Source organism: Platalea leucorodia (assembly GCF_965183815.1).
Source record: "Platalea leucorodia genome assembly, chromosome: 2".
Taxonomy (NCBI): Eukaryota; Metazoa; Chordata; class Aves; order Pelecaniformes; family Threskiornithidae; genus Platalea; species Platalea leucorodia.
In genome coordinates this window covers 97,470,432-97,486,413 of record NC_138824.1, presented here as the reverse complement: position 1 = coordinate 97,486,413, position 15,982 = coordinate 97,470,432, and the positions used below count along the sequence as shown (strand labels likewise).

Here is a 15,982-nt window from a genome sequence, read left to right as displayed (position 1 = left end):
GCTAGAGCTCTGAGGATTGTGTTTTGTTGTGGTTTTTTTTAGTGAGGATGAGGGCTTTCAGCTGTGTAACTCACAAACTAGAGAAATCAAATTATCTAACTACCTTGCCTAGATGAAGCTTACTACACAACCCTAGCGATGCCCCACTTCCCTTTTTGGTTTTGCCTCACTGTGGTTGTTTTCTTTCCTGCCATCACCTGTAAGGTGACTGCAAGGTGTTGCCACCGTTAAGTCCCAGCCCAGTAGGTAGAGAGGGTGCACACGGTGGGCATGAAACAGTTCCAGCCTAGAGGGAAAAGAAAGTCAACTTCATCTGATCAGTACATCCACAGGATGCCGTTGGCTCCATTTCTCCTTTTTCAGTTCTCCAATTTGTAGAGAAAGGTAAGGAAGCTCTTTCTTTTGGATGCCTGGAGCATCACCTGAAATTTTGGGACTGATGGGCAATTCAATAGATGGCAGGATTTGGATGTCCAAAAGGGATTAAACCACCCAGGATGTTAAACATTAAAAGGGTGTCTCAGCATGTGGCTTGCTGCCTTTCTCCTTCCCCTCCCCAAGGCAAGGAGAACCTTTCCAAAAGCTCTTTCATTTCATGCAAGCCAGTGCAAAATATAATACTGCATGCTGTGTTCATGACATCTTTCATATAGAAGATATATTTTAATGGGCAAAGCTGTGCTTTGTGTAGCAAGAGTAATGTCTGCATTCAGCTAAAAGAGATGTGCTTGTACCAGTGTGGCATGTAGTAATTTCCAAGATGCTTACAAGAGAAGCCTTCTCTTCAGGCTAGAAATGATAGAAGGTGTTTGACCCTCTGACACGAAACTGCAGCAGCAGATGGCCGTCTTCTGTGGCACAGCGTTCACCCCAGTACAGCATACAGCTTTCTTAACCCTGTTTAGCACTACAGCCAGTTTTCCACATTTCAGTATACTGTGTTCCTACTATTGACTTGCAATGCTGCAGGTCAAAAGCCATAAAAAAGCCTGATACCATAACAACTTAATTTAATTAATTTCTATTTTGAAAGTATTTTAAACTTGTTGACTACTTCGTGGTATCCCCCAAGGCACACCTGATGCTCATGTGCTACTGAAAACACCCTGTCTCACACCTAGAGAAGAGAGGTAGGTACACATTGCTTCAGGCAGCGTGAGATGTAATAACAATATAGGGTGCGTCTCCCTCAACCCGCTGCCTCTAGGCTAAACTTCCTTATTTAATTCAATTTCACAGTCAGAGTGATTTCCTCAGACCTGGCCACTAAAGGCACCCAACATTCCTGGACATCCAGCTCTCTTTCCCTGGGTTTGTTCAAGGACCTGAAATACTGGAAACAAAATAATCTCTTGGATCACCCTCTTGTGGTGTTTTTCTTTTGCTTTGGGTTTTGTTTGTTTGTTTTTTAAATCAAATTCTCAAAACACTTCAGACACTGAATCCAGCAACTGCTTCCAAAAAAATCCAAGCAAACAGATATAAACCACTACTAAGGAAAACTATTTATAACAAAAAAAAAAAAATATTTATTTGGTGCAGTGTTTACATGCAAGATAATTGCATTTCAGTACCAAAAGAGAAAAGAAGATTAGTAGAGTCATTTCATTCAAAAGATTTATCCTTCTTAAAAAAAATGACTTGGTATGGCTTTTTGATCCTCTGTACTATGATTATAAATTATTTTCAAAGTCCTAGTTGAGGTGGCACTCTGACATTAATTACATTTTGCTAAAAACATACACGCAGTTACATAAAGGAGAGCTCTAAGGAATGAAAAGCCAAATTTAATAAATGAGGTAGTTCATCTGGTTATGCAGAAACACAGATTTGTGTTTCTTTGTATAAAACATCCAGACTCTGTACGTGTGTCTGTGATCAGAGGTCTATCACTTGCAACACAGCCTTACTGAAAAACTTTGCCCTTTGCCTTTCACAGCAGGGAGAGTTTAAGAGTCAACCTCGATGTGCGCAGCAGCCAGGGACCTGGCCATCGGGACACTTAGCTCACGGCTCCCTGCTACAGCTCCGGAGCACCCCTCTCCATAGCCTACATCCAGAGTAACGGCAGGTCTTGCCCTTTTTGGGTTCAGAGCAGCTTAAGGCAGAACAGCACTTAATTACCAAGACAGTCAGACTGGTCTCACTTTGAACAGCCTGACTTGGATGACTGCTGTGTCAAGATCCTGAGGACTTTTAACTACCTGAATATACAGTATTTTTTTTTTCTGTGTCTCTACCATAGTGCATGAAAACTTCCCTTCATATATACCAAAAAACATTCTTTTTAAATTGCCAACCAGCAGCTCAGAGATTCAACACTCACATTACTTAACATTTAATTTAAAACACCACTAAACCAACTGTCTCAGCATCCTGCTACGAAAATCTCAAATTGTGATTAAAATTGCCATTATAAGCCTGTACCTGATTATCAAGTGAAAGTTATTCAACTAAAGAGAGACATTTCAGCAAGCAGTTGACAGAATGACTTTCTGACAGGCACCACAACAAGAAAGGTGCTCATTGTGTTAATCCTTCACTGATTAAGATCAGTCACTGTAGCCAGCACAGAACCGAGTGCGCAATCCTTCACGTTATTTTTAAAAATAAAATTCAAATAGGAAAAAAAAAAAAATCATTTGCAAAGTGAATAAATATCCCAGGCACCCATGGCTTCATTTATTCTTGTTCTCAGAAACATCAGTCAGCAAGAAGAGCAGACAGCGTTGTCATCTGTTTGCCTGTTTAAAAAACAAAACAAAAAACAAAGGTTCGAGTTCTGTTGACAGGCTGACAGACTATCTTATCAATTACTTAGATGCTTCTCAACAGAATAGCTTCATTAGCAGACAAGTCACATTTATTTATTTATTTTTATAAATAAAATCAGGTTTCAGGATTTGGGACATTTAAAATTATTAAAAACACCCAAACATTTTACCTGCATATTTTTATAAATCCAATCTGTAAACACAGTCATATTCCCATACACTCCAGGTCTATAGGGACTAGCACAGCCAGTTCCCCAGCTGGTATCTCCAACCAGCCACCACAAGGAGTTTTTGTTAGTTACTAGAGGACCTCCACTGTCACCCTGCACAAATACAAGCATATTATTAGTGACCTGGCCACCAGGAAAGACACAATCCATTTCACTTCAGGAATACAGGTTAAGTTTCAAAAAAAGCTAGCCACCATTTCAAGGTAGTCACTAAAAGAAAATGCAATGGCAATTACAGTATTAAATGATGACTGCTTGCAATAGGGATGAAAATTGTTTGCCCAAAGCACTAAATGAGATAGGCATTACTGACTTTCTTGTTCACAAGCATAATGCTAGGGTATCACCGTGAATATGAAGAGCATTCATTCACTTTCAAGTACCAGATAACAAAACATCCTTGAAGCATTAAAAAGGACTGGCTCACCCTCTTTGGGTATTTAGCGAGAACCCTCACCCTCTTTGGGTATTTAGCGAGCACTGGCAGCCATTCAGAAGATGAAACAAAAGCTCTCCCTTTTAAAGGGATGCACCACAAATGGAACTAGAAGCCCAACCAAAATGTTACTCAATTTCTATTTTTTTTTTTATAGGATCTCTTTGTAATTAATAGATGATTAAAAGAGCCTACTAGTAAGACCACAAAAATAATCAGATCATTATTAGCTGTTAATTAGGAATAATTACCTGACAGGAATCAATTCCTCCTTCTAGATATCCAGCACAGATCATTGTAGGCAAAATCATGCCATTATAGATATAGACAGAATTACACCTAGCACGTTCTATTAAGGGCACCATAACATAATTCAAATTATTTGATGTTTTACCTAAAATTGAAACATGCACAAACACATATGTACAAAGACAAAATTAGAACAAGCATCATATTACGTTGGTATTACAAATCCCAGCAGTACTGTTCAAGATGAAATAAACTCACTAGAAACATTGGGACGGACACTTAAGATGTACTGTCCATTGCACAGAGACAACTGTGATATTAAAACTCCCTTCCAAGAGATCAGTTAGTTACCCTGCTTTGCTGTCAGTGTACTGTAAAGCAAGAGAACATGGCACCTACCTGCCTACTCCAGCCCCAAATCAACCGTGTTATCTACAGGAATATTAAAAGCACATGAAGTCTGCAAGAGGCAAAGAGGACCTCCCCAGTTTCATGGTCCAGCACAAGTTGCCAGCGATTCCCATATTCAGGATCCAGCTTCCCCAACATCCCCCTCCCTGCCCGGTACCTTCTCATACTGAAAGAAACCTTTCCTCCTTTCCCTTTTCACTTCTTAAAAATTTACTTGCATCATACTATTTTAGCTTGAGCTGGTGGAAAGGACAGGCTCCTGCCCTTTCCCATGTCCACAGTGGACTGGCTTGGCATACAGCTACCCTTGTTACAGGAGAGGTGGCCCTGCTAGCAGGGGCACGGAATTGTTTCCTGTGTGAATATTTCTGGCCCCCGGTACTGATTTGAGGCTCCTTTGCAGTCTGTTGAATGCAGCACATCATGACTTGCTTTGAGACAGAATGCCCTGCGTAAATATTAGGGGCTGTAAAATGGGTGAAAAAACAGCGTATCAACAGATCTGGCTCAAACTGCCCAACCAGCCCATGCAATGCTTTTTTGTAGACTGAAAAGGACTGATTTACATAGAAGACAAAAATATTCCAGAGCCACTCTTTACCTCCTTGGTACTCTGCTCCCCACCCAGATATCCAGCACTGCTGATTAGGCTGGAACATCATTCCTGCATTAGGCAGACAAACTGGCCGTACAGTATCTACAAAACAAACACAGTAACATCTGTAATCGCAGATGTCCAGACATAATTCAAAATAAATGCATATGAAATATCTCAGCATGACCACGACTTAAATACACGCACACCATGCATTTTCTCTGTACTTTACCCTCCTTGCCGATAAGCAGTACTGTGCAATGCAGGCAGCAGCAGAAAGCTTACCAGCTGCCCTTTCCCAGATGACTACCTCTTCATCTCAAAGTGAGAAACAAGCACAGTTAATGGTTCTAGCTCAATTCATCAGGCTAACTAGAACGATTAACATCAGCTCCTCTGATCAGTAGAGGACAAAGAGGAAGAAAAACTTCTGACAACCACCTCTCTGCGTTCTTTTTGCAAAACCCTGCTGAAAATAATCACAATGCAAGCAGGATTCAATGCCCACATACAAGCGTGAAACACAAAATCCTGGTGAACAGGCAACCTCCCTGCTCTCAGCAGAAGAGCCCCTCCAGATTACTTCTAGGAGTTTTAAACTGATGCACTGAAATACAAAGGACCTGTACACAAAAAGCACTTCAAGTTTAAATAATGGTTTGTCCTCTATTTTTTACTGCTTGCTTACAAACAACCTACATCTACTTTTAAGAAAGGAACTTCTTGTAACATTTCGTTTTGCAGTTGTGTGGGTTTTTTTCCCAATCCTTATTTGAGGTAACTTGGTTTAGGGTTTAGTCAGCTGCTCCACCACCACATCCTGAAGCTGCACACATAGCAGCTTCGGGAGTGGCAATACTTGGGCACCAATCAGCATTCTGGGGTAAAAGTACATTATTGAGATAAGCCCAAAATCCCTTACCACGTACTAGACGAAAATAAATTCTACTTAGAAAACCAGAGGGTGTGCCCTCTGTCTCTACTGCACCCCAGTCTCTGTCTCTAAGGTGTCTCTACCCACATTTTATGTTCTTCCCATAAGTATCTACAAGGATTTCTTGATGAACTTCTGAGGTTTTAAAAGATGTGCTCGTTGCCATTGGATTTTTGCCTTAAGAAGAGCAGAATACATACCAGTAAAACTCAGTGGTGTCTCTAACTTCATAAGGGCAACATCATTGTCTTTAGAATCTGTATCATAATCCGGATGGGAAATTATCTGTTGCACTCTGTATCCATTTCTTAAGAGCATCTCATTCTGATTCAGAATCCCAGCATAAACCCTCCAAATGTACGGGGCAGAAAATTGTCTACAGAAAAAAGAAAGATTAGAAGGTTTGCTTCTTTGGTAACGAGTCACGGATTGTGACCTTCAAAAAATTGCCTTCAGAAACAGTAGTCAAATGCATGTGTGACCATGAATGCACATGCATTTGACTACCATTTCTGAAGAACAAGGTAAACAAATTGAAAGACATCTAACTCTGGGAAAGCTTGACTCTAATTTCATAAATATATCCAAAAAATCTTTGAAATGGCTTAAGTATCACTATCACCTTAGTCACTCAGCACAGCAAATTATAATCTGAGACTACAACACTGAAGTCTATTGATTTCCATGGCTGAGGGATCAAGCAGTTATTTCTGAGGTCTCACATGTCAGTGGTATCACTCGTGTGTACTCTCCAAAGCACACAAGGGTAGCAGAAGCCAGAATTAGTAAAAACATAATCTAGTGAAGGAATTTCACTATCTTGAAATTGTCAGGGGTTTTTTTGTTTGGTTTTGGTAGGTTTTTTTAAATGTTAAGCATGCTTGCTAGATGTAATTTAAGTAGCCTCTTGTGCTCCAGCACAGTTTACAAATGCTCAACAGAAAACTTCCCACAAGTATTAAAACTCCCTCCATGAGAACGCCAAAGCAGTAGTGCTTGCAAATCACTCCCGCCCTCCGCCCCCCCCAAAAAAAAGAACAAAAATCAAGACTGAAAACCAGTTTTGTGCCACCTACAGCTTGGTTACCATTCCTAAAGCTTTTGCATACTACACAGCTCAAATCAGAAAGCAAAGGAGGGATAAGATCATCACATAAAAATAAACACTTGCATTCCTTTCTCAAGGTTAAGGTCAAACTTATTTTTCCTTGGCTTAACCTCAAACTGTGATCCAGCCAACCAACCGTTAAAATGTTTTTGCTCAGTGGCTTTTCCCTCCAATAGAAGCGGTCAACTTTTAAACATATTCTGCCACTGTACACAAGGTACCACAACACCCTCAACTCTCCTTTATAGGTTAAAAATGTACAAAGCACCAGCTATTTTTCTTGTTGATGCCTATGTAAAGTGCTCCTTGATAGGTATAAATCTACATTTAATACTGACTTGGGCTTTACTATCCTGTGGCATGAAGATATGAGGAAATAAACAGTACAGGCATCTTTAAATTGATCACATCTACAGTTGTCTGATATTTGAGAGTTTGGGATTTTTTTTTCTGTTTTTTCCTTTTCTTTGTTTTCCCTCACAGTGTAATTCAACATCTTCATGAAAACATTGTACTGTCTGGCATTAAGTTTGGTGCCTTGAGTTTACCTCTTAAGTTGGGTGGGTATCTGTGCCCAAGACCACCTTCCAATTTAATTTCCACCTTTAACAAGTAACATAAGATTTTCTTCCTGTAGAAAGCAGACAGATGATCCGCAGCCAGCCTCCTCCAGAACATATTTTCCCTTAATACTTGAAAACCATACTGCTACGTAGACAAAATACTGTACTTAGCACCTGCATTCAGGGCAGCAGGGAGGGGACGAATGGTATTTACTTCAGTTTTAAAGCAGAAAGTTGGGAGACTTAACTAAATTCGCGCATTTCAGCCTGAAGCAAGAAAAATCGCCATTCAAGAGACGAACGAGTGAGCCGGTCGCTCTGTCGCCCACACGGGCGAGACTCACCCTTCCACGCAGTGTGCCGCCGTCACTATCCACTGCCGGGCAATGATGGAGCCCCCGCAGACGTGGGTGCCCTGCACGTGGAGGCTGACCTGCCACGGCCACTGCCCCAGCGCTGCCGTGCTGCCACCCACGATTCTGGTCATAATGTTCACGCTTTTGGTGGATAGGCCACACTCTAAGGAGTCAGTTACACACACACAGGTATTAATTAAAGAGTGAGCTGGTCTGGAAGATGGCTTCTGCAGCTCAGGCTTTGCTAGCAGAGGGGAGTGCAGACCATGTCTGACCTCTGCACTGCTGGCATTCAATACGCCACAGCTGCAGCCCCTGCCCTGGACACTGAGACCCTGAGTCTCCCATAGCCCAGACCCCCTTTGCATTGCAAACATCGAGATGAGTATTTGGTAGCTGCTGCCCTCAATTCACCACAAACCATAAACTAGTGGTTCATTACACCTTTGGGTGTGGTATTCAAGCATCTCTGGCAAGCCACACAGGCACATGCCTTTATGTTGTGCAACAAAACAGACAACAGCCGGGAGTCGTCTCATGACAGCCATCACCATCAGGAACGCACTGCCCGCCCAGTGGCCACGTGTTGGAGAGTGGATGCGCCACAGACGTCCTACTGTGGCTGCTGGGTGAGGGCTACAGAGCTTCAGCGCAGGCAAGTCACTTAAAGGAACTGGTGGCAGCAAAGACAAAAGCAACTGGGGATCCAACATCCTCCTTGTCTCCTCTTCCACCCTGCTCCCTAAACTGCACCGTTTGAAACTTGGGAACCAGAGTTAAATCATCTACCCATCAAAAGATGGCAATTATTTATGCAGATTCAAAAGGATTTCCCAGCTAGAGCATTTCAAAGCATGAGCAAGCAGAAGTTTGAGAAACACAGTCACTTACGTATGCAGCGCAGAGAAACTACATTTCCTGATGCACAGGAATCACTGCAATAGAAATAAAAAAACAAACAGGATTTTAGGCACACAGTGAAGCAAATGGCAGGCAAAGTTCACCCTCCAGCTGCTTGCCACCCTTTCCAGCTACATGCCCTGCCTTCACCCTCATCTTCCCGCTGAGGGTTCCCTCCTTTCTTCACTCTCTCCAGCTACGCTAGCAGCAACCATCTGGCCTCCACCATTTCCTGCATTCACCAAAACTATCATGTGGAAGCCTGCAGTCACCAGTACAAAACGTTTGTAAGCCTACTGAGGAGCAAGATGAAGAACCGCATGAGAAAAAGTTGAGCTGATTTATGAAGTAGTTGTAGAAGAACCTAAACAAGGGAACCACGGGAACTTTGCAGGCACAGCACTCTACGGGTTTAGAAACTAGACACTTCAGAGCTCTTTAATGAGAATAAAAATGATACATTGCACAGTGTAAGATCCATTTTGCATGCTGTGTGTTCATGTGACTGAAAAAAAAGCTGTACTAGCTGCTGTGAATGTGTTACAGCTGGTTGCTATTGTCACCATACAGAAACTCTTGTTGACGGTCAAAAAGCCTTAGAAAAGTATCTTTGACACAGCAATCTTCTAGACAGCATGGAGGGAACAGGATGGGACCTCTCTTTTAAAAGACAAAAGGAAGGATGGAAAAATGACAGCTGTGTTTTTAAAGAGAAGGGAGAGCAGCTGCTGCAATCAGATTAAAAACGAAGTCTCTTTTCCTCTAACAATCCCCATTGAAAGATGTGCTTGCATTATGCTACGGGCAGAAGCTACACTTCTTACAACAGCTAAAAAGACCCCTGATAAAAGGAAAGAAGTTTGTATTAAACAAAGATACCTGCTATACAGCTTTTTGTACAAGTCTACATTCCCAGCACTTGTGTTCAGCTTCATGTAGCTTTTAAAGCTGACTTCAGTTGCTACTCCTCGACTGTAGTAATATGTATCTCTGCAAAACAGAAAGTCTATTATGAAACCCAGTAGTTTCAGTTTTCAAACAAGCAATAAACTGCGCCAAGCTATAGCTTCTGACGTGAACAACACTAAAAAGAGGATTTTTTTTTTATTGAATGCCAGTGCTGTAGTACAGTGCCAGAGACCCAAATTCTTTAAACATTTCTCAAGTTCCATTTCCCATCAAACAGTTACTATATTAAAATAATATTTTTATCTAATATGCATACACAGTAGGAATCTTCAGCTTCATGAAACAGGGCAAGATGAAGAGATGCCTTTGCTGGTACATTTACACAGCATAGCATAGTTCAGGTCCAGTAAGTCATGACAGCCGCGTTTCTGTGGGACAACGACAGGGGTAGCAAGTGCTGCTGTTCTGCCAGGCTTTCTAGCTCTGTGTAGTTGCTGCTGGGCTGTATTACTGGAGTTGGAACTACTGGGGTCATTGCCAGTTCACAGACCTTAATTTAGAGCACCACAACACAGCATGGGCACACACAAGTTCTGCCTACCTAGGCAATAAATTCACTCCACTACTCCACACATACCCGAAGACAGCATTTGCCAACTGTATCACAGAGAGGCAAAATCAAGTATTTCAACCGCAGAAGAATTTGGGCTATGGCATTACATGGGGAGAGCAGGCACAGCACTACGTCCACGAATGTTTATGGTGATCTTCCACACGAGCTGGTGTTACTTGTCTCCTTAGGAGACCAAGGCTTTCCATGCAATACTGGTGATGACAGGTTAAGTCAGACTAGATGCTACTGAGCAATTATAATGATCTGCTACTAACTGAAGCGAGCTCTGGAAGACGGTTGGAGGGAATGTATTAGATACAAGTGACCCCACTGAGTAACCACTGCACGTGTACCAGATCCTGTTACTTGGAGCAATGTTTCATTTTGATTCTGTAACAGCTACCATCGTTAAAATCAGACTCACCTGGGTTCACAAGAACTAGATCACCAACTGCTTTTTGTTTCAAATACGCATTCTTAAAAACTGCAAGAAGGAAATTTTAACCTTTCTATGTATGCGCAAAGGCTGATGAAGGTTAGACTTACACACTGTAGCCCATGTCTTGACATGCAATCTTCCCATAATCATCATTCCAGCTGTCTTGACAAACAGGATACCACGATTTGCTGACAGGTGAATAAACTTCCAGGATAAAGTTTGGTCCAAAAAGTCTAACTGCCAGAAATGGAAGAAGGAAAAAAAAAAAAAAAACAACCAAACAAGAAAACATGAACACCACATGCTATTTTACTGCTCTTTCCCTACTTAAAAGTATTGGTACCCATAATACTTGCTTGTATGTATGAACTAGTGATAATTTAATGCTGCCGTCTACTCAAATTCTGAGTAAATCTCAAGTAGACAGAAATATCGCAATGACTTCATTATTTTGTGTAAGGCAATTTAAGAACTACCAGTTTAAAAATGCAAGTTTACAATATAGTATTCATCTTTTCATTTCAGCTTTTATGCTCAAAATTCTCTTTCACATTCTACCACTGCTCAAGATTGCAATAACCAGTCTTTTCTTACTTTTATCTACACAACCATACATTTCTTTATATATCATACACTGTGTATAAACAAAATATAGTCTATTATATTTATATGTTATATCTTAATACACCAAATCTTTTCAGACGAGTGCTGTAGAGCAAGAACGTAACAAGGAGCAATTAGCTCTGACATTCCATGCCCCATTATGTATTTATTTGCACAAGAATTTAATATAAAATAGTTCCAGCAAAAGAAGAGAATGAACAGGCTTCTCCAAAAACCTATTATTCAATCAAATGGAGAGGAACAGCTTTAGAGCATATGCCAGTAAATGCCAACCCTGCATGAGGTATGTGCAGAATAAAAGTTCCCAAAGAGAGAATAAGAGCACAGCTGAAGTTTTCCAGAGTGGCACTGGCACAACACAGGTGTTAGAAACAAGATGCCACACCTTTGGAACGGACAAATCGATGATGTTTCCACCTTCCATTCAGCTCTGCACTAAAGCTTCCCTTGGCATCTTTTCAGTTGGAAACACTGATCAGACCAGGCTTTCTTACACAAGGGAGTTATGAAGTAGTTGAAGCATTATTGGGAGAATGAGGAATGCAAAATATGTGGAAAAAGACAAGCCTGACTGAAGACCACCAGATTGATGTTATCACTTGAAGTTCTACTAAGAAGTCAGCAATGACTGTTCATTCCAGAGACAACGTTACATTCAGTTTTGCACAAACCCCATTCAAATTAAAAGGTAGTATTTTAAAAACTGATTCAAAGTTAAGCCAGCTCAAACCCCTGAGTCAGTCATTTTGTTTCAGCTTTTCAATCAGACTGGAAACAAACTGAATATCTAGATATAGGCTTCAAAGCACTCAAAACATCCTAAGCCATTTTAGAGATATAACTTAGGCAAGCTTTGGACAAGGCAATTTGCTCAAAAACTCTTGCAGCTGGCTGAAGGTCCCTGCCTTGACGGCTGGCACTCACCACACCGGGTTTCATCCTCCCCGTTGGGGCAGTGGCTCACTCCATCACACCACTGCGAGGATGGTATGCATACTCCGGAAGATCCACACTCCATTAAGGAGGTGATAGAATTATTCTCTACTGCGGGGAGAAGAGAGCAACACAACCATTAGGCTGAACATCAGCTTAGCCTCAGGCGACTACTGCCACCTCTCTTCTTAAGGAATATTCCACTTTGATAGAGAAAAATATCAGAAAGAGCTCTTAAACTCAGAGGTGGGAGGAGACCTAGCCTGACACAACAGTAGATGTATCGCTCTGTTCTTTACACTGCTTGTCAGATTAAGTCACTGATGCAGCTGATTGGATTTTTGTCCGCTGCCTCCCCTGAATAAGCAAGCACCATTAAGTTGTCTAAAAGGAGTCAGCTTTACACTGACAAAGCATAACACTTATAAACAGAAAAGGAGGAAGAAAGCGATTACTCCAATTACATCTTTTTGCTTTCACTGCCATTTAAAACAAGATTACATTCACCCTGCGTAAATCAAAGTGAGCAGAAAAAACCCCTAAGAACACAAAGTGTTGTCCTAACAGTTTTAAATGAACTCCCTTCTCTCTTCCTTTCTTTTCCTGCACAGAACAGAAAGGAGAGGCTCCCAAAACCATAGAAAATTGGTTTTTAGTTTCCTTTGAAAAGTGGCTTTCATTTAAAGGGAAATTAAGATAGCACAAGACAAACTTCACCTAAGCCAAACAGAATTGCTCTAGCCCAGCTTCAGAGCTCAGTCACCCTGGTTGGCGATGACTTCCAAGGTGAATGGATAATCTGTGGTACAGCTTAAAGTGGTGAAACAGGCTGGGCTCATACAACGTTAACACACTTTCAAAGCAAAAGCCTCACAGAAACAAATAAACGGATGTGAATTACTTCTGCTCCAAGAGAGATTCCACTTTACCAAAATAAAACATACCTTGACCATTTACATTCTTGCAGTTAAGGTATACACATTCATTTCCTTCTCCCTCCTTCACTTGAAATTAAGTGAAGTTCAAATTTGGAACAGAGTTCCATTTCAGAGAGGATGCACAGCAGTGACTTCCCTAATGAAATGCACCACAGAATGTGTTGGCCACGTACAGTCACATGCCAGCTATCCTCCATTGCAAAAAGCCTTGCAAGAGGTCAAACTACTGTTTACTAACAGCTACGGTGCTGTACAGTTGTACTGCTCTAGCTTTTGCCAGATAGATTGGAGCTTTCCAGAGAAGCCACCTGAATAAGGTGCTCCAGAAGAGTCAAAAAGCTGATGACATCACTTAACATCAAAAACATATTTACTTGATGAAGGGAAAGGAAAGTACAGCAGCATTGTTCATTAGAAAGAAAGAAAAAAAAAACCACACAAACAAAACTGAGCCATTAGGAAGCAATATTAGTTCATCTCTCAGGAGACAGGTAACAAAGACTTTCCTGTTCTTAATTCAGCATAAAATGAAAGGTAAGAATGTATATTTCTAACTTTAAAAGTTTAATACATCTTTTCTTTCAGAACAACAAAAAAAAATTCTTACCAAAATACCAGATTAAGAAAGCAGCAATTGCAAAACCAATGACTAGTAAAATGGATAATATAATGATTATGGTTTTCTTTACACCTGAAATGAAAGCAAGGACAAAAAGAGAAATTAGTTTCACAAATAAGGTAATTACCAGCCACCAGCACTATCTATTTCCTTGACGTTAAAAACATTTTTTTGCCAGACTTTTCTCTATTCCACCACCTTTCCTCCAAATCGCCCATGTTCCTGTCCAGTTCTGCCGGCATCCCAGCCAGCTATTATTTCTTCATCCATGAGGAGGCGGCTCCCTCAATACAGGAGTTGGAAAGGAAGATTCCTTTTATTTGTTATCTTTCTTTGGAAGACCTTAAGTCTAAAACTGGAAGAAATCCTGACAAAACTTACTTGATGCACATGTTCTCCTGGATGAATGTGCTACTGGCCTACTCGCCTGATGGGCAGCAACCCTTGGGACATAGCTTGGCACTGATGGAGCATCTGTTGAGAAGGACTGTGGATATGGGTTAGCACCTACTGGCTGTCTGGCAGAATAGACATTTTCTGGCTGAATGACGTGATTTTCATAGTATGGCGGTGGACCCTAAATTATAATGTTGAGGGGAAGAACACAGGAGAAAATGAAAAACAAGAGGCAAGTCTTCAATTAGGACAAAAAAAGTTTCAGATGCCATTTACGTTCAGAACCCTACTAAGTAGTTCTGCCAATGCAGAAATACACCATGCATGCATACACATACTAGTGACTCCGATTAACACAGAGAAAGAGATTTACAGTACATGCCTAATACCTCGGACTTTGAATACTAAAAATAACAGAGAGTGAGGCTGGAAGGCGTATGAAGAGTTCAGTTTCCTGACCCAAAGTAACTCAACCTAAGAAGGGTTCTTGAGCCCAGCTCTCCAGCTGGCCACACAAACCATTACACTGGAACATTTGACAGGGTAGAAATAAGCATCAAGGACAGTTTTAGGCAGTACCGTCATCGAAAGAAACGCTGACAAATAACAGCCTTTATGCAGTTGTCCAGGTTTAGGATAAATGCTTACCACCCCATTTTGTCCTATGACAACACCAGGTATACCTAAGCTATTTCTGAAATGCACCGGCCTACAACAGGTTGTGGAATATTTATCTTGGAAGAGCTTTAAGAACTAGTTAGAAGCCATTCCAACCTATCCCTTCAAAATAAGCTTTGAAAGCATAAATCTCTCCCAGGAGTATCTGAGCACTTGAAATACTAGTTAATTCAAGCCTCTTACACCTGCCTCACAGTATATCTTTCCCTTTTTGCAGAAAAGAAAACGCAACAAGTACTCCACATTTTAGAAGACTTGTTAACCAGGACATCACTCAATAGACTGTTACTTGTAAAGAAATAAAACCCCATTTTAAAAAAAAAAAAAAATAAGAGAAGAATATTTTGAATATTTTGTTTACTTACTACAGTAGAGGTCATCTTTCCTTTGTCAGCAGTACCAAAACAATTCAAGTGTTTGGAAGTAAAGCATGAACCTATATTAAAAAAAAAAAAAAAAAAAAAAAAAAAAGCAGAAAACAATCACAACCAGAAGCTTTGTCCACCTTTCTTGTCGGTCTTTCCTTTGGAAAAATGCCAAATCTGGGGGAAAAAAATATGGAAGTATTTCAAGAGAGGGTACATATTAAGGTGCAGCATGAAATCGATCTCAATAGCCCTTCAATACAACCTTTAGGATTATACAGTGGCAACTATTCATCAACACGAGCGCCACACAAACCAAGAAGATTAAGTTAGTGCTCACCCTCACTGACAGAATGAGAGTTAAAGAATATCCTGGCAGCAACCCACACGGTATCAGTACCAAGTTCAGGTCCTCCTGCCTCTCTCAACACTTACTCATGTATCGCTCTGAGGTTTATGACACAGAAATGAGAACAGGAACGACGCATCAGGAAATATAAATTCAACTAACTCATTTGGTAACGCCACAGCTAGCAGCCCCACAAGCCACATCTTTTTCACTCTTCTGTGTTGCCAACACCTGTTTTCTTGGTTGTGTGTTGTAGCCACCACATCAAAAACAGGGAGAGAAGCACAGCAGGGGAAACAATACGCTGAATGAACACGAAAGTTTTTCAAATAGAGTAAAAGAGAGGAGCTACATCCAATGTTTCAAGCATATAGCAGTTTATTTTAAAGTTAAACATTAACGTTAAGTTAAACCACAGATTAGCAAAGACATAAGAAACACAAAGTGTTTACTGCTGCAGTTCTAAAACAGGCATTTATACACCTCCACAAGCAATCATTTTAATAAATAATTTAATCTATTGAGTCCTCTCGTAATGTTACTCTACATGAAAAAAAGCCTAG

The 15,982-nt window shown here is 40.8% G+C and overlaps 1 protein-coding gene across 1 annotated transcript; it reads right to left on the bottom strand.

Annotated features, from left to right (window-relative positions):
* Positions 1–2,732: 2,732 nt before the first annotated feature.
* TMPRSS2 (transmembrane serine protease 2) lies at positions 2,733–15,085 on the bottom strand (the record flags this gene model as incomplete). The annotated part of the gene is made up of 13 exons (XM_082336413.1): positions 2,733–2,744; positions 2,945–3,097; positions 3,692–3,834; positions 4,702–4,797; positions 5,830–6,005; positions 7,645–7,819; positions 8,548–8,591; positions 9,436–9,546; positions 10,625–10,754; positions 12,066–12,185; positions 13,620–13,703; positions 14,013–14,208; positions 15,071–15,085. The coding sequence occupies 13 exons, from the start codon at positions 15,083–15,085 to the stop codon at positions 2,733–2,735; spliced, it is 1,455 nt and encodes a 484-aa protein (XP_082192539.1).
* Positions 15,086–15,982: the final 897 nt, after the last annotated feature.